The sequence below is a fragment of the Rhamphochromis longiceps genome, linkage group LG8 (genome assembly GCF_057381845.1).
Source record: "Rhamphochromis longiceps isolate RC_006_pf linkage group LG8, R_longiceps_female_GT1.1, whole genome shotgun sequence".
NCBI lineage: Eukaryota > Metazoa > Chordata > Actinopteri > Cichliformes > Cichlidae > Rhamphochromis > Rhamphochromis longiceps.
In genome coordinates this window covers 5,272,859-5,298,770 of record NC_140564.1, presented here as the reverse complement: position 1 = coordinate 5,298,770, position 25,912 = coordinate 5,272,859, and the positions used below count along the sequence as shown (strand labels likewise).

General features: G+C 40.3%; 1 protein-coding gene across 2 annotated transcripts; it reads left to right on the top strand.

Annotated features, from left to right (window-relative positions):
• Positions 1–92: 92 nt before the first annotated feature.
• Positions 93–25,242, top strand: LOC146662973 (uncharacterized). 2 transcript variants are annotated; one of them, XM_085415533.1, is made up of 24 exons: positions 93–246; positions 7,871–7,939; positions 8,037–8,147; positions 8,277–8,402; positions 9,763–9,977; positions 10,115–10,208; positions 10,524–11,123; positions 11,225–11,276; positions 14,508–14,682; positions 14,776–14,999; positions 15,095–15,166; positions 17,038–17,243; positions 17,354–17,479; positions 17,567–17,671; positions 17,787–17,897; positions 18,027–18,152; positions 18,654–18,868; positions 19,017–19,110; positions 19,469–20,176; positions 20,277–20,328; positions 23,703–23,852; positions 24,007–24,105; positions 24,197–24,298; positions 24,482–25,242. In XM_085415533.1, the coding sequence occupies exons 1-24, from the start codon at positions 139–141 to the stop codon at positions 24,802–24,804; spliced, it is 4,263 nt and encodes a 1,420-aa protein (XP_085271659.1). In that variant the 5' UTR covers positions 93–138; the 3' UTR covers positions 24,805–25,242. The 2 variants fall into 2 exon arrangements, with proteins under 2 accessions (XP_085271659.1, XP_085271658.1); XM_085415532.1 differs by having other exon boundaries at positions 23,700–23,852.
• The last annotated feature ends 670 nt before the right edge of the window (positions 25,243–25,912 follow it).

Sequence of the window (25,912 nt, the reverse complement as noted above, 5' to 3'; positions counted from 1 at the left end):
CCAATGCCCTATGGTAACTAATGTTATAAAAATGTTCCGCCCCTAATGAGCATTTGAGCAGCCAATCAGAATCATCTATGTCATGTGATCATGAGTACAGCAGCAGATTGTTCTAGTGAGAGTTTCGAAGCACCATGGATGATGAATTTGAAGGTAAATGCACCTTTCAATTGTTTGCCAACCGCCAATACGACTGTCAGAAAGAAAGAAAGAAAGAAGAAAGAGTTTGAAGGTACCAGCTCTCAGGTATGAAGCTAACTTTCAAAAGTTACATGAGTACAAACAGGTACCTTGTCGGGTTTTTTTCGTTTGCTTGTTTATGGTTGGGTTTTTTTTTTAACCCTGTCCTGTCTGGCTGTTTTTGTGGCACAAATATAACGGTGTAGAGAAAGAGTTGAGCGCGCACGGGCAGAAATGTTGAGAGCGCCAGCAACACGTTGTTAGCGAGCGCAAATGCAAAAACCAAGCGAGAGGGGCTGCTGTTGTGTGTGTGTGTTAGTGATGGGTCGTTCGCGAACGAAATGGCTCTTAGAGCCGTCTCTTTGACGTGAACGACGGGAGCCGGCTCCTTATCGCGAGCCGTCACGCGGGTTTTTTTCTCTTTCTCTCTCTCTCTCGCTCTCTCTCTCTCTCTCTCCCGCACGTTTTTTCCGCTTCACTCTGCACGTGGGCAGAGGGGGGGAGGGGCGGTAGTTACTCTCAGTAGCACAGGAACAGCCAGAGGGGGAGAGAGAGAAAGAGAGCCAGGGATAGAAACTGCGGTCAAGTGAGCCTGTCACTACCCGATCCGTACCGGAAACCCGATCGGTACCCCGCATGCGCGAAAGGTTTTTACTTCCGGTCGTAGCGTTTTACGATAGTTATGGGTCAGCGTATCTGTTAAAATGTTAAGAATAACAAGTATATCTTAAAATGTTTGCAATAATGAAGCATTTCAGTACGATGTAGACAAAAACGAAAAATAAAAAGAAAGTTACAGATCAGGACTCTCCGATCCTTACTGCGCATGTGTAAAGTCTGACCGTACAAATCGGGTCTACCCGATCTGTACCGCGCATGTGCAGATGTTTTCTTCTTCTTCTGTTCGTTTAATGGCAGTTTACTCCCCAGTGTACGAGGATACCGCCACCTGCTGACCGAGCGAATAAACCCTATTATAAACTGAATTATCGTCATTACAAACGTGTGTTAAATCTGATTTAGCGATAGTCGAGTGTGTTTATGCTTGTCTGTGAGGAGAGGATTGTTGGAATAGTGATGATGATGTCCGCTATCACTGTCAATTGTCAGTAAACACTTAATCTGGCTGATGAATCTACACGTGAGATATTACAAAGTCTGCATTATTAACTCTGTAATTAGGCGCCATTCTTCTTATTTTACGGCGCTGTTGCTCAATCGGGGGACGCTCTCTGTTGAGGAGAAAAGCATGAATTTCTTTGTATACGGATTATCCATTGTTTAAATGTCCCGGGCAGTCGAAAAGGAGGCAGAGCTGTTGAGAAATGCTAGGAGCTAACTGGGCGCTAACCGTACCATTCAAATATATTGAATGTCGCAATGTTGGCAAAGAGAGGAAGTGACGTAAGATTTGCGCATGCGGGGTACCGATCGGGTTTCCGGTACGGATCGGGTAGTGACAGAGCCCTCACTTACGAAGTCGCAGTCAAGCTAGCCGCCCCGCCAGCCGCACCTAAAATGTTGTTGCACTACTCTTACGCATATTACGGTATAGGTGCCGACTGGCTTAGAAACGCAGTGTTTTCTGTCCTGACACTATTTTACTTCACAATCCACTCCCAGTTTTGGTTAATCTCCACTTTCACCCCTGTGATCCACAGCCCAAATTACTGTATGATTCAGAGAAAATTAACAATAAAATTTACCCAATTTACTCAACTATACTTTTAATGTCCTCATCTTTGAGCTCAGATTACAGGAAAACTGTAAGAGGTGACGCAGATATCTCACTGGATTATGACTCTGGGTGACCCCCACTCTGCACCCTGTGATCCACAGCAAAAATTACTGTACGGTTTTTGAGAAAATTGATAGTAAAATCTTCCCATTTTGCTTTACTGTACTCTACATATTGACATCTTTGAGCTCAGATTACAGGAAAACTATAAGAGGTGACGCAGATATTTCACTGGATTCTGAATCTAGGCTGTCGCCACTCTTCACCCTGTCATCCACAGCCAAAATTACTGTACAGTTTTTGAGAAAATTCATGGTAAAATCTTCCCATTTTGCTTTACTGTACTCTACATATTGACATCTTTGAGCTCCGATTACAGGAAAACTATAAGAGGTGACGCAGATATTTCACTGGATTATGAATCTAGGCCATCTCCACTCTTCACCCTGTGATCCACAGCCAAAATTACTGTACGGATTTTGAGAAAATTGATAGTAAACTTTGCACAATTTACTCTACTGTACTCTATATATTCTCATCTTTGAGCTTAGATTACAGGAAAACTGTAAGAGGTGACGCAGATATCTCACTGGATTATGACTCTGGGTGACCCCCACTCTTCACCCTGTGATCCACAGCCAAAATTACTGTACGGTTTTTGAGAAAATTGATAGTAAACTTTGCACAATTTACTCTACTGTACTTTTAATATCCTCGTCTTTAACCTCAGATTACAGGAAAACCATAAGAGGTGACGCAGATATTTCACTGGATTATGACTCTGGGTGACCCCCACTCTGCACCCTGTGATCCACAGCAAAAATTACTGTATGGATTTTGAGAAAATTGATAGTAAAATCTTCCCATTTTGCTTCACTGTACTCTACATATTGACATCTTTGAGTTCCGATTACAGGAAAACTGTAAGAGGTGACGCAGATATTTCACTGGATTCTGACTCTAGGCTGTCTCCACTCTGCACCCTGTGATCCACAGCCAAAATTACTGTACAGTTTTTGAGAAAATTGATAGTAAAATCTTCCCATTTTGCTTTACTGTACTCTACATATTGACATCTTTGAGTTCCGATTACAGGAAAACTGTAAGAGGTGACGCAGATATTTCACTGGATTCTGACTCTAGGCTGTCGCCACTCTTCACCCTGTGATCCACAGCCAAAATTACTGTACGGTTTTTGAGAAAATTGATAGTAAACTTTGCACAATTTACTCTACTGTACTCTATATATTCTCATCTTTGAGCTCAGATTACAGGAAAACTATAAGAGGTGACACAGATATCTCACTGGATTATGACTCTGGGTGACCCCCACTCTGCACCCTGTGATCCACAGCCCAAATTACTGTACGGATTTTTAGAAAATTGATAGTAAACTTTGCACAATTTACTCTACTGTACTTTTAATATTCTCATCTTTGACCTCAGATTACAGGAAAACTATAAGAGGTGACGCAGATATCTCACTGGATTATGACTCTGGGTGACCCCCACTCTGCACCCTGTGATCCACAGCCAAAATTACTGTACGGATTTCTGATAAAATTAAATCCTATTCCATTACCAAACAAAATGAGTTCATTGAAGTATTTGCTTAACTACAAGAAATGTCTTTCCACACACAATTTAAATTTTTCAAAATGTCATTCACACACCACCTCAAGTATCAACTTCAGTTTTAGACATTATTTATTCAGTGCTTAATCACAACAATAGTCAACTTAAGGCACTTACATAATAAGTTAAACCTTACAATAATACATACAGAGAAAAACCCAACAATCATATGACCCCCTATGAGCAACAGTGGGAAGGAAAAACTCCCTTTTAACAGGAAGAAACCTCTGGCAGAACCAGGCTCAGGGAGGGGCGGCCATCTGCCTCAACCGGTCAGGGTGAGAAATTACATTTCTCAGATTACTGATTTCTCATATTACTACTACACAGTTTAGATACACTCAACAAAAATATAAACGCAACACCTTTGTTACTGCTCCCATTCCCCATGGGATGGACGTAGAGACCGAAAATTCATTCCAGATACACAATATAACCATCCCTCCCAAACAGTGGTCACAAATCAGTCCAAATGTGTGGTAGTGGGCACATCTGCCATATTGAGATAATCCATCCCACCTCACAGGTGTGCCACATCAGGATGCTGATCTGACATCATGAGTAGTGCACAGGTGTACCTCAGACTGCCCACAACAAAAGGCCACCCTGGAATGTGCAGTTTTTTGCGCTATTGGGGGTCTGGGGACCCAGAACCGGTCAGTATCTGGTGTGACCACCATTTGCCTCATGCAGTGCAACACATCGTCGCATGGAGTCTATCAGATTGTCAATTGTGGCCTGTGGAATGTTGGTCCACTCCACTTCAATGGTTGTGCGAGGTTGTTGGATATTCGTGGGAACTGGTACACGCTGTCGTATACGCCGGTCAAGCACATCCCGAACATGCTCAATGGGTGACATGTCCGGTGAGTATGCTGGCCATGCAAGAACTGGGACATTCTCAGCTGCCATCTGCCCTGAACAATGTGAACCATGATTCATCCGTGAAGCGCACACCTCTCCAACGTGCCAGACGCCATCGAATGTGAGCATTTGCCCACACAAGTCTGTTACGGCGACGAGCTGGAGTCAGGTCAAGACCCCGATGAGGACGACGGGCATGCAGTTGAGCTTCCCTGAGACGGTTTCTGACAGTTTGTGCAGAAATTGTTTGGTTGTGCAAACCAATTGTTCCAGCAGCTGTCTGGGTGGCTGGTCTCAGACGATCTTGGAGGTGAACCTGCTGGATGTGGAGGTCCTGGGCTGGTGTGGTTACACGAGGTCTGCGGTTGTGAGGCCGGTTGGATGTGCTGCCATATTCTCTGAAACGCCTGTGGAGACGGCTTATGGTTGAGAAATGAACATTCAATGCACGGGCGACAGATCTGGTTGACATTCCTGCTGTCAGCATGCCAATTGCACGCTCCCTCATTGCTTGTGGCATCTGTGGCATTTTGCTGTGAGACAAAACTGCACATTCCAGGGTGGCCTTTTGTTGTGGGCAGTCTGAGGTACACCTGTGCACTACTCATGATGTCAGATCAGCATCCTGATGTGGCACACCTGTGAGGTGGGATGGATTATCTCAATATGGCAGATGTGCCCACTACCACACATTTGGACTGATTTGTGACCACTGTTTGGGAGGGATGGTTATATTGTGTATCTGGAATGAATTTTCGGTCTCTACGTCCATCCCATGGGGAATGGGAGCAGTAACAAAGGTGTTGCGTTTATATTTTTGTTGAGTGTATCTAAACTGTGTAGTAGTAATATGAGAAATCAGTAATCTGAGAAATGTAATTTCTCACCCTGACCGGTTGAGGCAGATGGCCGCCCCTCCCTGAGCCTGGTTCTGCCAGAGGTTTCTTCCTGTTAAAAGGGAGTTTTTCCTTCCCACTGTTGCTCATAGGGGGTCATATGATTGTTGGGTTTTTCTCTGTATGTATTATTGTAAGGTTTAACTTATTATGTAAGTGCCTTAAGTTGACTATTGTTGTGATTAAGCACTGAATAAATAATGTCTAAAACTGAAGTTGATACTTGAGGTGGTGTGTGAATGACATTTTGAAAAATTTAAATTGTGTGTGGAAAGACATTTCTTGTAGTTAAGCAAATACTTCAATGAACTCATTTGGTTTGGTAATGGAATAGGATTTAATTTTATCAGAAATCCGTACAGTAATTTTGGCTGTGGATCACAGGGTGCAGAGTGGGGGTCACCCAGAGTCATAATCCAGTGAGATATCTGCGTCACCTCTTATAGTTTTCCTGTAATCTGAGGTCAAAGATGAGAATATTAAAAGTACAGTAGAGTAAATTGTGAAAGGTTTACTATCAATTTTCTCAAAAACCGTACAGTAATTTTTTCTGTGGATCACAGGGTGAAGAGTGGCGACAGCCTAGAGTCATAATCCAGTGAGATATCTGCGTCACCTCTTACAGTTTTCCTGTAATCGGAACTCAAAGATGTCAATATGTAGAGTACAGTAAAGCAAAATGGGAAGATTTTACTGTCAATTTTCTCAAAAACTGTACAGTAATTTTGGCTGTGGATCACAGGGTGCAGAGTGGAGACAGCCTAGAGTCAGAATCCAGTGAAATATCTGCGTCACCTCTTACAGTTTTCCTGTAATCGGAACTCAAAGATGTCAATATGTAGAGTACAGTGAAGCAAAGTGGGAAGATTTTACTATCAATTTTCTCAAAATCCATACAGTAATTTTTGCTGTGGATCACAGGGTGCAGAGTGGAGACAGCCTAGATTCATAATCCAGTGAAATATCTGCGTCACCTCTTATGGTTTTCCTGTAATCTAAGCTCAAAGATGAGAATATATAGAGTATAGTACAGTAAATTGTGCAAAGTTTACTATCAATTTTCTCAAAAACCGTACAGTAATTTTGGCTGTGGATCACAGGGTGCAGAGTGGGGGTCCCCCAGAGTCAGAATCCAGTGAAATATCTGTGTCACCTCTTACAGTTTTCCTGTAATCAGAGCTCAAAGATGTCAATATGTGGAGTACAGTAAAGCATAATGGGAAGATTTTGCTATGAATTTTCTCAAAATCCATACAGTAATTTTGGCTGTGGATCACAGGGTGCAGAGTGGGGGTCACCCAGAGTCATAATCCAGTGAAATATCTGCGTCACCTCTTATAGTTTTCCTGTAATCTGAGCTCAAAGATGAGGACATTAAAAGTATAGTTGAGTAAATTGGGTAAATTTTATTGTTAATTTTCTCTGAATCATACAGTAATTTGGGCTGTGGATCACAGGGGGGAAAGTGGAGATACACTAAAAATGGGAGTGGATTGTGAAGTAAAATAGTGTCAGGACACAAAACACTGCGTTTCTAAGCCGGTCTTCACCCATACCGTAATATACGTAAGAGTAGTGCAACCACATTTTCGGTGCGGCTGGCGGGGCGGCTAGCTTGACTGCGACTTCGTAAGTGAGGGCTCACTTGACCGCAGTGGATAGAAAGGTATAGTAATCATCCACAACTATTTTCGGTTGCAGATGATAAAGGATTCAGAAAGTTTATTCATGCGGGCCCATATGACAGAGAATATACATGTTCTTTTTGTTTTCATATTATAATTTATATTTAATTGTGTTGTGGTTTGCAGTGTTTTGTGTTGTTTTCACTTTAAATTTGTAAAAGGAAAAAGCTGAAAATTTAAATAGTTAAAAGTTGAAATGTGAATAGTTGATTTTTGTATTATATGATTTATTTATTACATTTTATGTGGATTTTGCAGCAAAATTATCCACACCCACCGCCGCGCTATGAATTGTGGGATATATGGGACCACGAAGCGTGCACCGGACCACGCTTGATATTTGGGGAAATCGACGGCGCATTTGAAGTACGCTTCGAGTTGGGACAGTCGTCACGTGGCGGTGACGTAATCGCACTCAAAATGCGTACTTCAAGCGTGCGGTCTCTGAATTGGGACACAGCCCCAGTCTCCATTTCAACTTGTGTTGAAAGTGCGGACTTCAAATGATATTCTCTTAATTGTGTTAATAGGCCACGTAAAACCAGAGTTATGATTCGAAACAGTACAAACGGTGTTTTCTGAGGACAGCGCTACCAAACACTCTCCGTTGGCGACCAAAATTTTAAAAACAAAATTAAAAAAAAAAAAAAAAAAAGGATGCATGTCTGCCATTACCTGCCAAAACCGGAAGTAACATAATATTTTGTGGGAAACGTAGTTTTTCCCCTCAGGGCCTTGATGAACCTATACTGGTGGTTTTAAGTTATGTCTGACATATGTCTGTGCAGTTTCTGGGATGCTTAGATCTCAAAATGCACTGTTGGAAATTATTTTATTTTCTATGTTTTGTTTTGTTACTTTTCTAAAAACAGATGGTGATCTTTTCTAAAAGCGATAGGACAGGTGTGGAGGAGAGTGAAGCAAGAGAATGGGTTCCTAAGGTGGGCAAGAAAAATCCAGCTAAGTTTCTGTAAATATGTTGTTTTCACACATCCATGGAAAATGAGCAAAATATATATTTTTCTGCTCTAATAACAGTCTGTGAGCTCATCTGAAGATGATGGGACAGATGACTGGAAACCCACACAGGATGAATCTGAAGGCTATTCAGAAGAGGAGGAAGAACAAGAACGTAAAAGGATTCCTAAGGTAGCCATGAAAAACAAAACTGGGTGTCCTATGCCACAAAGAGATGTGAAATTCATCCTCAGTTTCACTGCTTCCACAATCTATCTATCAAAAATTAGCCAAACATATTGTTGTCTTCTCTGAAAACAGATGGCGGCAGCATCTGAAGAGGATGGGACACATGATAGCAGACCCACACAGGATGAATCTAAAGATGATTCAAAGGATGAAGCAGAACATTTGGGACAAATGATTCACAAGGTGGCCATGGAAAAGGTAAAATTTGTTCTCAGTTTCAATGCATTCAACAAAATATGTCTTTGTATTCTTCTGCGTCAGATGGTCAGCTCATATGAAATATGCAAGGAGTAAAGGTATTGAAGGTACATGAGTTTAAATAGCTGGAGTCAAGCATCCAAAGCAACAAGCAGTGCAAAAGGCCAGGCAGGGGATGGCAGGGCTCAAGATGCTAAGATTTTGTTTGGGAGTGACCAGAATGGAGAAGATTAGAAATGAGTGCATTAGAGAGACAGCTCATGTTGAGCGGTTTGGACACAAAGTTAGAGAGGCAAAGCTGACATGATTTGGACATATGTAGAAGAGGCATAGTGAATATATTGTTCCATATGGAGCTGCCAGGCAGGAGAGAGAGAGCAAGCCCTTAGAAGAAGTTCGTGGATGTAGTGATGGAGGATATAGATAGGGTTGGTTTGATGGAGGAGGCGGCTATGGATAGAATAAGATGGAGGCAGATGATCCACTGTAGTGACCCCTAAAGGGAGGAGCCAGAAGAAGAAGAAGAACTCAGCTCATTTGAAGAGGATGGAATAGATGATGGGAAACCTCCACCAGATAAATTCAAAGACAATTCAGAAAAGATGAGTTTAAGGAAGAAGTGAGTTAGCTCCAGTCCATTTTTTCAGAATCAGAATACTTTATTGATGCCTGGTGGAAATTATTTTTTTGTTCCAGTACATGAGTCACTTATTAATAAATAGCTGAAAAAGAAACATGTGTAGTTGTAGCAGTAACCAGTGTGTTAAGTGGATGCGTTGTACAGGGAGATGGCCACAGGCAGGAAAGATTTCCTGTGTCGTTCAGTGGTGCTTTTCGGTACTCTCAGTCTCTCACTGAATGTGCTCCTGTGACTGAGCAGCATGTCATGGAGTGGGTGGGAGGTGTTATCCAACATTGTCTTTATTTTGGACAACATCCGCCTCTCCGACACCACCTTGAGAGAGTCCAGCTCCATCCCCACAACATTACTGGCCTCACGGATCAGTTTATCAAGTCTGTTGGCCTCTGCTACCCTCAGCCTGCTCCCCCAGCATGCAACAGCATAGAGGATCGCACTGGCCACAACAGACTCGTATAAAATCCAGAGCATTTTCTGGCAGATGTTGAAGATGTTGTTTAGTGAGGTCATGAGGAGGAGTAGTAGTGGGAAACGTACTCATGATGAATTCAAAGACAGTATATATATTCAAAGAAATATAAAGGTCAAATCAAAAGTAGTCAGAATTACTAACAGTACTGCAGATAATTTATTTTCATTGGCATTTGTAAATATTAAGTAAGAGTAAGACAAAAAATAAAACTTTTTTAGTAGTTGTATGCGTCTTCTTTTTGTGTACAGGGGGCGTTCGTGAGCAGTGAGTTGCCACAGAGGACAGAGGAACGGCAACAGGTTGCTGTCGCCTCAAAGTCTCAAAGGCATCACTATGTCAGAAATGGACACAAGTGTCCCATATGTGGACATGTATATGCTGATATTGTTCAGCACCTAAGAGTCACAGAGAAGGTGGTAAATGAAATTGAGCTGCTTCTTTTGAGCCAATTTTCTCATCGGCAGTAAGTGTCTTAATAAATTCTGAAAGAGACTAAATTTACATGTTTTCGAATCACTGCATTTATTTAATTGCTAACTTTTATATACACCCAATTTCTATTTCATCCTACTCAGCATTTTATTTTGACTATTTTTACAGCTTTTCTACAAATCTGGACTGTCCAGTCCGCTTATGTCAGTCAAAACATCTTAATCGGCTTGATAAGCACCTGGAAAAGGTCCACAAATTACAGGTATGTTATTGACTTTGTGGTGTCTCTGTGTGGTTTTTGTGTGTTGGTGAGGCAGCCCTTGATCTCTGGAATCAGATGTTTATGTTAAAGGGACTTACATTTAGCACCTTGCATTTTACATATTTGTTACTCTGGTGAAATGAAAGTCTTCCAGTTTCCATAGAAGAATACGGTGGTTCTTTCTTTGTCCGTATGCTGTATTTATATAATGTTCCTCGAGCTCTAGAAAGCATGTTGTGTGCATAGATAAAAACATGAAGGATGCCCAATTAATTAAAATCTAATCTTAATCCTTTCTAATGCTAACTTTTTCAGAAACCTATGATTAAACTTTACATGCAAAAGGCCAAGGACAGATGCGTTGCTAAGGAACTTGCACTTCTGAGGGTATCAAATCCCACACCGCAAATGGTCTCACATGTGGGTGAAGTGGATTATACAGTGATTGAGGAGGGCATCTTTAGGGCACTGGAGGCAAGGTCCAAGGTTGCATCCCCTATAGCCTCTTCCAGCAAGGCTCCCAGTGACCATGCTATACTGAACCATCGGCCTGCTCCTCCCTCTGACAGCAAGGCTCTGGGTGACTCTACCAGACCAAACCTACAGCCTCCTCTCTCTGCCAGTGACACTCTCAGTGACCACACCATCCCGATTATGCAGCCTCCTTCTATCTCCAGCAGCAAGGTTACTTGTCATTCAACAGGGGTATCTCCTGATGTTTTAATCCCAAGCAGTGCACCTTACTATGCAGTACAGCAATGGAGGGGACGTCCTCTCCCGAGGACACCTGCTCCTGGTTGCAAAAACTGTCAGATACTGTTCACTGAGCTACAGGTGGTGAAGCAGTTGCTAGAGTGTGAAATTGAAAGGAATCATGAGCTCAAGCAGATACACTCTTCAACCAAGCGTGCAAATGTGAGTATTGTTTACCTCCTGTGATTGTACACCTCATTGTGAAACATTCTTTCATTTACTATTGATAAACAAATCTGGTTAATGATTTTTTTTTATTTCAGGTTAAATATAGCAGACGGAAACGGTTTTCACTCAGCAAAGCCCCTCACTATGGTAAATAATATATCTTATCAAACTTACTACTGTAAATTAGGGGTGGGCGATTGAAACAATATAAATTTGGCCAACGATAGAGATTTTGACTATTCCGCTCTACCGCGATAGTGCATGTTGATGATGTCATAAAGCTGCGCCTGTTTTGGTCGAAAGCATCGTAGCTACAACCATTATCATCTGCAAATTATGCCAGGTAACAGTCATAGCAAAGAGATGAAGCACTTTTGAAATATGGGGAAAGCCAAAAACTGCGCTTCCTCCACTTGCGTAACATTGATTCATTAATGTTGAATTCTCTCGCAGCTGGTCTATTCCCATCTTGTTGCAGTATACAGGGAGTGCAGAATTATTAGGCAAATGAGTATTTTGTCCACATCATCCTCTTCATGCATGTTGTCTTACTCCAAGCTGTATAGGCTCGAAAGCCTACTACCAACTAAGCATATTAGGTGATGTGCATCTCTGTAATGAGAAGGGGATGCAGAGGGATGCAGCAGTCTCAAAATTGCAAAGCTTCTGAAGCGTGATCATCGAACAATCAAGCGTTTCATTCAAAATAATCAACAGGGTCGCAAGAAGCGTGTGGAAAAATAAGCGAGGTCAAGCGTGCAGCTGCCAAGATGCCACTTGCCACCAGTTTGGCCATATTTCAGAGCTGCAACATTACTGGAGTGCCCAAAAGCACAAGGTGTGCAATACTCAGAGACATAGCCAAGGTAAGAAAGGCTGAAAGACGACCACCACTGAACAAGACACACAAGCTGAAACGTCAAGACTGGGCCAAGAAATATCTCAAGACTGATTTTTCTAAGGTTTTATGGACTGATGAAATGAGAGTGAGTCTTGATGGGCCAGATGGATGGGCCCGTGGCTGGATTGGTAAAGGGCAGAGAGCTCCAGTCCGACTCAGACGCCAGCAAGGTGGAGGTGGAGTACTGGTTTGGGCTGGTATCATCAAAGATGAGCTCGTGGGGCCTTTTCGGGTTGAGGATGGAGTCAAGCTCAACTCCCAGTCCTACTGCCAGTTTCTGGAAGACACCTTCTTCAAGCAGTGGTACAGGAAGAAGTCTGCAACCTTCAAGAAAAACATGATTTTCATGCAGGACAATGCTCCATCACACGCGTCCAAGTACTCCACAGCGTGGCTGGCAAGAAAGGGTATAAAAGAAGAAAAACTAATGACATGGCCTCCTTGTTCACCTGATCTGAACCCCATTGAGAACCTGTGGTCCATCATCAAATGTGAGATTTACAAGGAGGGAAAACAGTACACCTCTCTGAACAGTGTCTGGGAGGCTGTGGTTTCTGCTGCACGCAATGTTGATGGTGAACAGATCAAAACACTGACAGAATCCATGGATGGCAGGCTTTTGAGTGTCCTTGCAAAGAAAGGTGGCTATATTGGTCGCTGATTTGTTTTTGTTTTGTTTTTGAATGTCAGAAATGTATATTTGTGAATGTGGAGATGTTATATTGGTTTCACTGGTAAACATAAATAATTGAAATGGGTATATATTTGTTTTTGTTAAGTTGCCTAATAATTATGCACAGTAATAGTCACCTGCACACACAGATATCCCCCTAAAATAGCTAAAACTAAAAACTACTTCCAACAACATTCAGCTTTGATATTAATGAGTTTTTTGGGTTCATTGAGAACATGGTTGTTGTTCAATAATAAAATTATTCCTCAAAAATACAACTTGCCTAATAATTCTGCACTCCCTGTACTAATAACTAACCTTGTATTGTGGAATAATCTCAGTTGTTCTCTTGACTGAAGTTTGGCCCGTGTATAGCATCTTGCTATGCGATTGCATTTGTCCCTGACCACCAGAATCCCTCACGTTAACTTTTATTGAGTGGAAACAAAAGCTGGTGTTCATCCTCCAGCTTCACTGTGCTAATGTTATGCTAACATTGCTGTGTCGCTGGCAATCACGTAGCACAACATTATATACCAGGTAGTCCAACTTCAGTAACCCTGCAAACGCCACTGCTGTTTAGTTTTCTGTCTTCAGAACGGAGCCCAGCAGGGGACATGGGAGAAAAAAATTAAGACTGACTTTTGTGAGATCTCGCAAAACTAACTCAGGATCTCGCAAAAGTTGAATTCCAACAATGGCGGCAGCTACTTAGTTGTAATGTTACTCTTTCTGGGTCACAAAATACACTTTTAAGATATTTTGAAGCGTGAATGTAGTTGTGTAAACGTCAGATACCTGCTCGGTTTACAAGACATCATATATTTGCAAATGTGCTCAGACGTTTTCGGAGATCTGACACCCACCATCTCGAAGCTAACAGGAGGTCGAGACCTACTACAGCCGGGAGGAACACCGCTCTCCCGGCACATCGTGCCTCGACCTCCCGGTCGGCTTCGAGCTGGCAGCCTTCGAAGAATGCAGCTAAAACTTTTGCGAGATCCCGAGTTTGTTTTGCGAGATCTCGCAAAAGTCAATCTTAATTTTTTTTCTCCCATGTCCCTTGCGGGGCTCCGTAGGAAGTGGTAGCAGAGCTGTACATTTTAATTAGTTTCAAAAATCTCCCAGAACATGGTATGTCATTTTTAGGTGAAAGAATTTAGACAGTTTTTAACTCTGTGTTCGTTTGACTTTGGGACCTGAAACAGACAGAGTTTTGGACCCAGATTACTCCGCGAAGCTCCTCACTACGGCAGCCGTAATGCTCCGACAATCCATCAAGCAGTGCGGCTTACCAAAGTTGTACTAAAACATTTTTTAACAGATTTCTGCACGCCCAAATCGGTTCGAGGTCAGTAAGCACAACCAGAATTCATACATAAGGCACACTCTGGATTTTTGAGAAATTTAAAGGATTTTAAGTGTGCCTTATAGTGTGGAAAATACGTTATACAGAAGAAAATAATATATCGCGATATATATCGTTACCGCATGTGCTTCAAATTATACCCCAATATGGATTTTAGGCCATATCGCCCAGCCCTATGTAAAATGTATTAACTGGAGAGAATCTTACATAGTATGACTGACCATCCTGGAATAGGAATTCTTACTCAGTTAATTTGTGAAGAGTGAGTTCTTCTAGGCTAAGAATTGTTCTTCATTGAGGTTTTCTTTATGCATTGAGAAGCTTGAAAAAATATTTGTTTTGTCAACAAAATCCCCCTGATGTAAAAGACCTGAGGTCTAAATATGAGTGCTATACAAATGTACTTTGATATGATGTCTATTCTTGCCTCATCAGTAAGACTGGTGGAAGAATTTAGGGTCCATGCAGAAGGTGTGAACCCTAGCAGAAAAATATGTGACAATGCAAAGCAGCGGGCCACCCATGTCATCCATTTTCTGGAATTCATGGCAGACCCAGCGATTCCAAACGTTGACCTTCTGTTTCTGAGGAACCATGGAAAAGTCCGTGAGTAAGTGTTAAATTTGAATGATTATTAGTTTCTATATACATGTGTGCATATACAGTTTAACACATGAACTAATTTGTATTTTTGACTTTGGAGTTTTCTAGCACACCTGCAAGCAAAAGGGTTTAAACCAACAACTCAGAGAGCTTATCTCATGGATGCTATTGCTTTCATGAAATATATATTAAACATGTCACCACCACAAGTCAGACTTGGAAAAAAAAGGTTCAACGCCCTTTTGGTCGAACTGAGGGCACGTTACAGAGATGTTGGCCGTGAAGTAGTCGTGCACCAGCTGAATGTGTGGAGATCTAAGTCTAGTACGTCTATAATACATATCTCCACCTCTTTTATTAACATTATGTCATTAAAGTAGGTAAACTGTCTAAGGGATTGTGCTTACATTTGTTTTCAGACAGACTTGTCCAAGCAGAAAAACATGCTTTGTTAATTGAAGAGGCTCCCCAGAAGATTGCTGCCGCACTGGGTATGGATCACTGCAACGCTTAAATCTGTAAATAGATTGTATAATCCCTCTTAAGTAAAATTAACAGACTCCATGTCTGGGTTAAGACATAGCACCTACAGATCTTTACATCACTGTGATCCACACATTGAAATGGATTTCATGTCTTTTCTGTCTGATGACTACGTTTCTCTGATGTCCAGTTTAAATTGAAGAATAATGTGGAGCTTGGTTAAAAACACATCACCATTGCAGTGAAATATGTGCAGCTCTGGATTAAGATGGAGCCCTGCACATTTTGATCTTGTTATTTCTGGAATGATTGGAAAGATTATTTTCAATATTATGGCTAGAGTAAAGTGTAAGAGCTATTTGCACTTATAAAGAATAATACTAAGACTTTTACCTTTATTGTTTCATAAAAGGTGTCCACAATTTAGAGGTTAAGGGCAGGCACATAAGAGGAAAAAAAAAAAATCCCAAAAAATAATCAGATTACTTAAACTCTACTTATCCAACTAGGCTGCTCTGAGGTAATGTTGAGTTTGTTCTTTTCTTTGGTGAAGAGAGGTTGGAGGAAGGATGAGCAATCAGCTGGGCATCTACTGGAATTATGATGTAAATTAAAATCCTTCTAAATTAACCCCCTAACACAGCAACAATGAGCAGACGAAAAGGAATGAATTCACAGGTTGGACAGGTTTTCAACTGTGAACCCCTTCGATCCAATCTTTTGGGCTGCTCATCTTGCAGAAGACAAAAATCTTTTCTTTACCTCACTTTTTCACCTTCTCACCCTTTCTCCCCCCTCTCCTACTGGACGTCACATCTTCTCACACCTTATCTATCAATGTATATCTATCTGACAAGATTTGACAAACAGTTAAAAATGTTTAAACTTGTAAAACGCTTCATTACATTTTCATTGTTATTCTTAACATAAAGAATTCACATTGAATCACATCTGGATGTAATCCCCTACATTTCATTCAGTTTATGTGATTCTACTTCAGTTAGATTTGTCTTTAGGACATTTTCACATGAACATTCATTGTAACATAATCCAATTTTCAATTCAAATGCTTTTTAGAATTCAGTTAATTGCCATTTATTTCTTTACTTTTTATCCAACTTGTTTTATGAAAACATACATTTTGTTTGCCAGATATTCTTTGAGATTAGTAGCTCCACTGTGTCACATTATACATCACACACCAAGGTCAGACACTCTGAGGCCTGTTATTAGAATCACTGTTATTCTATTCTCTCATTACACACACACACACACACACACACACACACACACACACACACACACACACACACACACACACACACACACCTCAGTCATTATAACAGCCATTTGTACTACTCAAACACTTTTGCATTTGTTATCAATATATTGATCAGATTTACATTGTGATTTCTCTTAGATTAAGAATAAAACTACTTTATAATTAGGAAAAGAGAGAAAAGCTCTGTTTTAGCACTCTGATCATTTTTTATTACATATGTTTTATATTTTAAGACCTTTGAACCATTGAACTCATCCAAGTGACTTCTTCAGTCTCAGCTGACTGCAGGTTTCCCCAATCTTTTATAAACAGTACATTTGCATAATGACTGAAACCAGCCCACTGAAGGAACAATGGGCTGGGAGGTCAGTTCCTTAATATTAATTATGCAAATTCTCATGACCATTGATTAACAACCACTGACCAAAACTCACTGATCAATGGCCATAAGTAACATTTAGAGTGGCAACATTTATGTGCCATGATGCCATCACAGCCAAAAGATTTTACCAAGGTTATTTAAATAAGCGAAAGTCAAGTTATACATTTATCTATACACTTACATTTATTCATATTTAGTAATATTGCTTTGCACAGCTGAGGACCCTGCAGAGGACACACTCCAGAGCCGAGCACTGACCACCAATGCAATTGCAACATATGCAGCAAATAAAAGGAAAAGGAGAGAGGACAGAGGATCTGTGCAGGACGAGGACGGTGAAGGATCTGAAAAGGAAGAGCAGCAGTCATCAGGAACAGAGGAGCTTTTAGACAGAACGCTCTTCCAGTGTAGCAGTAACAAGGTATGTGTGCCCTGATTCCCTTGGTAAGAGTTTTGATTGGTTGCACTTCTTTCATATATAATCATTTACTCCATCATGAACAAAACATATTTAATTTGTACCATAAACAGATGGTGAGCCCAGGTCAGGGTGAGGTTGCCTGTAGTGCCGGAGCCACAATAAGAGAAACTAAACAGGATTTGAAAAAGGGGGTGGAGCATCTACAAAAAGTGACATACCAGTTGCGCAAGAGAAAAGTATGTAATGTATGTTCTTGTACTTGTTTTAGTGTTTTCACTGATTACTAATCTTTTACCTTTTTACTTTTACTTTTCTAAAATCAGATGGTCATCTTTTACAAAAATGATAGGACAGATGTGGGGAAACTCACACAAGAAGACAATCCAGAAGAGGAGGAGGAGGATGAAGCGAGGGAATGGGTTCCTAAGGTGGGCAGGAAAAATCCAGCAGGGTTTCTTCTCCTGCAGTTAAAGATGTAAGTGTTTTGTTTCCAAACATCCATGAAAAATGAGTAAAATATATATTTTTCTGTTCTAATAACAGTCTGTGAGCTCATCTGAAGATGATGGGACAGATGACTGGAAACCCACACAGGATGAATCTGAAGGCTATTCAGAAGAGGAGGAAGAACAAGAACGTAAAAGGATTCCTAAGGTAGCCATGAAAAACAAAACTGGGTGTCCTATGCCACAAAGAGATGTGAAATTCATCCTCAGTTTCACTGCTTCCACAATCTATATATCAAAAATGAGCCAAACATATTGTTGTCTTCTCTGAAAACAGATGGTGGCAGCATCTGAAGAGGATGGGACACATGATAGCAGACCCACACAGGATGAATCTAAAGACGATTCAAAGGATGAAGCAGAACATTTGGGACAAATGATTCACAAAGTGGCCATGGAAAAGGTAAAATTTGTTCTCAGTTTCAATGCATTCAACAAAATATGTCTTTGTATTCTTCTACGTCACATGGTCAGCTCATATGTATGGAACACCAGGACTGCCATAATGAATTAATTAAATACACCATTAAATAATTAATTAAATGTGGCAATAATTAATTAAAGAGAAGATTTAGAAGAAGATTAGAAATGAGTGATGATGGGAAACCTCCACCAGATAAATTTAAAGACAATTGAGAAAAGATGAGTTTAAGGAAGAGGTGAGTTAGCTCCAGTCCATTTTTAGTGAGGTCATGAGGAGGAGTAGTAGTGGGTTTCGTACACAAGATGAATTCAAAGACAGTATATATATTCAAAGAAATATAAAGGTCAAATCAAAAGTAGTCAGAATTACTAACAGTACTGCAGATAATTTATTTTCATTGGCATTTGTAAATATTAAGTAAGAGTAAGACAAAAAATAAAACTTTTTTAGTAGTTGTATGCATCTTCTTTTTGTGTACAGGGGGCGTTCGTGAGCAGTGAGTTGCCGCAGAGGACAGAGGAACGGCAACAGGTTGCTGTCGCCTCAAAGTCTCAAAGGCATCACTGTGTCAGAAATGGACACAAGTGTCCCATATGTGGACATGTATATGCTGATATTGTTCAGCACCTAAGAGTCACAGAGCAGGTTGTAAATAAAACTGAGCTGACTCTTTTGAGCCAATTTTCTCATCGGCAGTAAGTGTCTTAATAAATTCTGAAAGATAAATTTATATTTACTGTCCCTACACATTTTTTCTAAGCACTGCATTTATTTGATACAATTATCTTACACATCCAATTTCTATTTCATCCTACTCAGCATTTTTTTTTACTATTTTTACAGCTTTTCTACAAATCTGGACTGTCCAGTCCGCTTATGTCAGTCAAAACATCTTAAACGGCTTGACAAGCACCTGGAAAAGGTCCACAAATTACAGGTATGTTATTGACTTTGTGGTGTCTCTGTGTGGTTTTTGTGTGTTGGTGAGGCAGCCCTTGATCTCTGGAATCAGATGTTTATGTTAAAGGGACTTACATTTAGGACCTTGCATTTTACATATTTGTTACTCTGGTGAAATGAAAGTCTTCCAGTTTCTATAGAAGAATACGGTGGTTCTTTCTTTGTCCGTATGCTGTATTTATATAATGTTCCTCGAGCTCTAGAAAGCATGTTGTGTGCATAGATAAAAACGTGAAGGATGCCCAAATAAGTAAAATACTGACAGTTTTGATATATGGTTACACAGAAAACTGTTTAAATTTAACCCTAATCACATCTAATACCAATTTTTTCAGACACCTATGATTAAACTTTACATGCAAAAGGCCAAGGACAGACACGTTGCTAAAGAACTGGCACTTCTGAGGGCATCAAATCCCACACCACAAATGGTCTCACACATGGATGAAGTGGATGATGCTGTAATTGAGGAGGGCATCTTTAGGGCACTGGAGGAAGGGTCAAAGGTTGCTTCTGCTATAGCCTCTTCCAGCAAGGCTCACAGTGACCATGCTACACTGATCCACTGGCCTGCTCCTCCCTCTGACAGCGAGGCTCCCAGTGACCATGCTACATTGAACCATCGGCCTGCTCCTCCCTCTGACAGCGAGGCTCACAGTGACCATGCTACATTGAACCATCGGCCTGCTCCTCCCTCTGACAGCGAGGCTCTGGGTGACTCTACCAGACCAAACCTACAGCCTCTCTCTGCCAGTGACACTCTCAGTGACCACACCATCCCAATTATGCAGCCTTCTATCTCCAGCAGCAAGGTTACTTGTCATTCAACAGGGGTATCTCCTGATGTTTTAATCCCAAGCAGTGCACCTTACTATGCAGCAAAGCAAAGGAGGGGACGTCCTCTCCCGAGGACACCTGCTCCTGGTTGCAAACACTGTCAGATACTGTTCACTGAGCTACAGGTGGTGAAGCAGTTGCTAGAGTGTGAACTTGAAAGTAATCATGAGCTCAAGCAGATACACTCTTCAACCAAGCGTGCAAATGTGAGTATTGTTTACCTCCTGTGATTGTACACCTCATTGTGAAACATTCTTTCATTTGCTTTTGATAAACAAATCTGCTTAATGTTCCTTTTTATTTCAGGTTAAATATAGCAGACGTAAACGGTTTTCACCCAGCAAAGCCCCTCACTACGGTAAATAATATATCTTATCAAACTTACTACTGTAAAATTTCAAGTTTCATGTTTTATTGTCATGTACAGATAAACATTGTAGCCACAGCTTTACATGAACATATAGAAGTGAGCAGTTATATTAAAGAAGAAAATTTATTTATTAATAATAATAATAAATAACAAAATACTAAAGTATTAATATTAAGAGAATTTGTTTGGAATTTACAGTTGTGCAAAAACTTGTGCAGTAAGGATTTAAATTGGTTTATAGTGACAGTTTGTAGAGTCCAGTAGTTGTAGTGAGTGTGTGCCGAATGTCTGCAGTTCAGAAGTCTGATAGCTTGTGGGTAGAAATTATCCCTGAATGTTCCTGAACCACCTGCCGGTCTGTGGCTGGGGTGGCTGTGATCAGAGAGGATCTGCTGCATCTTCCTCCTGCATGGCTGGCAGTTCAGTCCTGTTGATGCGCTGTGCTTGAGAGAATCTTGCATCGTATGACTGACCATCCTGGGATAGCGATCCCTACTCGGTTCATTTATGAAGAGTCAGTTCCTCTAGGCTAGGGGTAGGCAACCTTTCTGATGACGAGTGCCGTCTAAAATTTCCTCAGAAGTCAATGTGCCATATGATTGCATTAGCAAAAAATTTAATAATGCTCTATGTTAACAGTTACACACTATATAGAGCAACTTTATAGAATTATATTTATTCTCAGATGTTGGCAGCTATCAGTGAATAGTTATCAGCTATTTTGAAACAAAAAAAGACACTTTTTATCCATAACAGCAAATGAACTGTACAACAGAAAATACAAATGCTATTTATGGTCTCCTCACAACAATGATAAGAAAAATAAACTGGGCCAATATGGCATGTTTGTTAATAAAGAGATACACATGCTCACACAGATATGTAGAGACAAATACTGGCAATAAGGCCCCTGCAATGTTCTGAAGAAAGTTAAACTTGTCAGGTAGTGATGTCCAGCAGGTGAAAATGCAGCTCCATGAACACGCACAGCTATGGATTCCAGCTGCTTCGATGTTAACTGGCATTAACTCAGCCAGATAATGCGAGACAAATCTAGCTGCTCATTAAAGTGTTCTGGTTTGATCAGAAAATAAAACATTGGTCCATACACCTGAAAGTCCCAAAAACGCATTGTGAATTCTGTCTCGAGTCTACGGATGTATCCGTGTATTTCCGTGGTGCTGATGCTGCACTGAGCAAAAAGCTCCTGAAGCTTTTGAAGTGTGAAAAATCAGGGTGAAAAAATGCAGCAAAGACCTGACACAGGACCTGAGAGATGCATCTGGGCTTGCAGTTGATCCATATACTGCTTACTGAAGCCACATCAGAAATGGTGTCAGTGTGAGGGTGGCTGTCAAAAAATTACTCTTAAGGAAGAGAAATTGGAAGAAAATGTTATGGTATGCCAAATGACACAATAACCAGACTGAAAATCCCTGTGAGCCCTGTTGCAACAGTGCTTATTGAGTCATAGTTTGACAGAGAATAAACAAAAACAGCCAACATCCACATAAAACTCTTGGATTACTTAAAGAATTGACCTGAAAGCTTGCCTGATACATAGATTTCTTGGAATATAAAGGTCATCTTACTGAATATTGATATACAAGATAAGGGGTATATAGTCTCAATGACACGGTCATCTTTGTATTGCATTATACTGAGTTGTTTCTCCTCATAAGCTGTTTCACAGATGAGCCATTAATGGAAAAGCCACCACATATCTCGAAACGGCTCACACAGCATAATTAGAATGATATTCTTTTAACCAAATTAACCCGCAGTGTTGTTTTTAGTGTCTTGTATTTGATCATTATTTCTGCAAGTTTTAGTTCACACTTACATCCTGTCAATGTCAAAACTTTTCAATGTATACATAAATGATATTTTTGATGTTTCTCAAGTACTTAAACTCATACTGTTCGCAGATGACACCAACATATTTTTCAGTAGCGATAATTATACTGATCTTGTAATGACCGTAAACAGGGAGCTAAAATTAATAAAAAAAAAATGGATGGACATAAATAAATTATCATTAAATATAAATAAAACTAAAGCAATGTTTTTTGGTAATTTAAAATATAATATAGAATTACCAATTATCATTGAAGGTGTACCAATTGATAATGTGAGTGAAAACAAATTTTTGGGAGTCGTAATTGATAATAAAATTTCATGGAAACCCCACGTCAGACACATAAAAACCAAAATTTCTAGAAGCCTCGCAGTTTTGAACAAAGTGAAACAATTCCTTGATAAAGATGCACTTCGTACTCTGTACTGTACCCTGGTTCTTCCATATCTTACATATTGTGTGGAAGTGTGGGGAAATACATATAAAAATACAACTAATCCATTAGTCGCAGTACAGAAACGAGCACTGCGTATTATTCACAAGGCTGGTTATCTAGATCATACTCACAAATTCTTTCTTCAGGCAAAGTTACTTAAATTCCAGGATCTGGTTAATTACAATACATCCATAATTTTGTATAAAGCTTTTACTAAACTTTTACCGGCAAATTTACAAACTAGATTTGAAATTCAAGAAAAGGTTTATAATGTGAGAGGCTTTGGAGAATTCAAATTACCCAGAACTCGAACAACCCATAAAGGCTTTTGTGTGTCTGTATGTGGTGTGAAAATCTGGAACAGTCTGAGTTTACAATTGAAACAATGCAAAAATATTCATAGATTTAAATTTCTCTACAAACAGTTGGTCTGGTCACAGTATACTCAATGATGGGTTTTAGTGTGCTCTGTAATGTCTGTCCTCTTACCATTGCTGGTATGGATTCCAAAAAATAAAAATAAAAAAGTGTGCATATGTATGTACATATATGTACTTGTGTGTGTAGATATATATATGTATGTATATGTATGTGTGTTTGTTACTTGTAGTTATTACTGCCTGTTACCTGTGGTAATGCAATTTATAATTTATATATTCTGTATTCAGTTATGAAGGCTCTAATTGTTGTTTGCGAGCTGCCGCTTAGATGCTTGTATGTGCCCGGGGCTGTTGATGGGTCTGTATGCAATGATGGGCGTAGCTGCGGGAAGTTTATTGTTTGTTTGTTTTTTGTTGATGAGTGAGTATAGGGGTGGGATTTAATAAGTTTTCTTCGTCCCACTCCTTTTTCAGGCAATTTTTGTTTTTTGTTTTGTGTATTTTATGTTCAATATAGGTATTTGTTGTGCCTGAAAATGAACAAATGAATGAATGAATGTTGTCTTTTTAAAACCTTTCTGAGACACACACAACAGTTTTAAAAAATTCTTTGGCAGTATAATAATCATAATGTAAAGGGGAAGTCTGATAAACATGTGTGCGTGCATGTTTGTATGTATTCCAGCAGGTTTGGCTGGATCCATTTCCAGTCGCAGCCATGTGCCCTTGTGCCCCAGGCTGTGCTCCGGCTCATCAGCCTACATTCTTGCTCTCGGGCTAGGCTTTGTAACACTGGGGACCAGCCGCATCCTACTTCTGAAAATGTCTGCCAGTGCCGGTGATTACCTGACAGTAAACACATGCACACAACTTTTTTTTTCCACATCTGGATAAAAAGATTTAAAAAACAGTGTTAATTTTTCTGGCGTGCATTACAGTGATGTGTTGGCAGCTTGCTCAGTACGTGTCTTCACATTTTGTTCTGTTTGCAGAAAACAAGTATGACTTCCTCCCAGCATCTGTAAATCTGCTTGCTGAGGCTCTTAAACTGCACTTTTGTCTGGTCATGTCAGTCAGGGTCATAGTCCAAGGTAAACTTTGATAGCATACTGCTGTTCTCATTTGAAGTCATGCTGTTGTCTAAAAATTGTTTGCCTCATTCTGATGTCTTTTCAAAAAAAGGTTGCCATGGTTACACAGGCCTGAGGTACATCGCCATTCTGAAGCTGGTTGGCACAGAGTTGCCAGATATGGGCGGAGTCTTGGAGCTCTATCCTATCAATGGTAAGAATTTTTAATACAAAATAGTGAACAGATATATTTTCTGAAAGCTAAGGTCTCTACTTTTTTGGTATCTGAGTTCAGTGTGATAAGTTTAGAGGAAGAGGAAAATGTCGATGTGCTACATCTATTGTGAAATTCACTCTTTAATAGGTTGTTCCTAACCTGATCCTCTGGTCCATCCAGGGAGTGCTACCGTGGAGCGTGAAGGGCTCTCAGCTACCCTCGTGAAGGACATGAGAAACTACTTCCAAATCAGCCCAGAATACTTCTCCATGCTGCTGGTGGGGAAGGACGGCAATGTTAAGTGCTGGTACCCCTCACCCATGTGGTCCATGGCCATTATCTATGACCTGGTAGACTCTATGCAGCTCCGCAGACAGGAGATGGCCATCCAGCAGTGGCTTGGCATGCGCTGCCCTGAAGACGAATATGGTGGCTATGGTTACCATCATCATGGATACGAACACGGTTATCAGGATGGCTATCACCAGGGGTATGGTTACTAACAGGTGTGTGCTTTCCAATGATGCACACTGGCCTGCAGCTGGTCCTTGGTGCTTCCTTTGGCCCAAAACCTTTTTGTGTCTTTCCCATCACTTAGTGAAGGGAAGAAAAATGCTTTCAGAAATGGATTGCATACTTTAGTTTTTGCTGTTTTTTTTTGTTTGGTTTTTTTTGTTTGTTTCAACTTAAAACATTATTGCATCGTCTGTCATCTCTAACTGGCTTTTTTAGGTCAGACTTGCATAGTTTCAGCACACACGTTGATTTTGTAGATAATAGAACATATTTATTGGACATCTGTTGCATTTGAAGTGCAGTTACCAATAATATTATTAAAAGCATCACATTATTTCTCTTTTGTAAAGTTTCTGTTGCTATACATTGTTTCTATTTATTCTTTGTTTCTATATGGCTATATGAAAATAAACATTTGTTTACTACCAGGTCCTTTAAATTATTTGTCTCACTTTCAGTGCCAATGCGCTGCAACAATCTTTTGAGCAACACCTCCCCCTAGTGGCAAAACTGGAAAAATATTTCCAAGTATATTTTAGTGGTCATGTAATGATTGAAACAACCTGCCGTACTTGTAATATCTACAGTAGTTTCAGACCTTCTCAACTTACTGTCCCCTCAATGCAATCACAGTTGTAAAAACACTTTGCGAGTAAGAAGGGCTGGAATCCACCTACCCATTTTCTTCCACTTATCCAATTAAGGGCATGGGGAGGCTGGAGCATCTCTCAGCTGCCATAGAGCAAGAGACAGAGTTTGTATTAAACATGGCCAAAGTGTATGTACAAGTGAGTCTTGTTCATTTAAAGCTTAGACCTCAGACTGCGTTACAGTCTCCTTTCTCTTGGATCTGTATAATGTTAGTGGGTGTGGAACACTGTTATTCAGCAGGTGGGTAAAATATCTAAGAGTTGGCTTAAAGGAACTGATAGGGAGCTAAAACAGCTATCAAGCATGTGCAAAGTAATAGAAGAAAAACATGGAGTTAGAGCAGCTAGTACCCTTTAGGTCTTCCTCCAGAAAACCTCAGTATTTAAATAAATGTACAAATTTATGACAAGACATCAGCGATTGTATTAAATTGCATTACTTGCA

Bases quoted from the DNA above. Each gene is read 5' to 3' on its own strand.
- LOC146662973 (XM_085415532.1), top strand. From the start codon at position 139: ATGATGAATTTGAAGGTAAATGCACCTTTCAATTGTTTGCCAACCGCC. The intron at 7,940-8,036 runs GTGGGCAAGAAA...CTCTAATAACAG, and splicing joins CAAGAGAATGGGTTCCTAAG to TCTGTGAGCTCATCTGAAGA. The intron at 18,153-18,653 runs GTAAAATTTGTT...TTTTGTGTACAG, and splicing joins ACAAAGTGGCCATGGAAAAG to GGGGCGTTCGTGAGCAGTGA.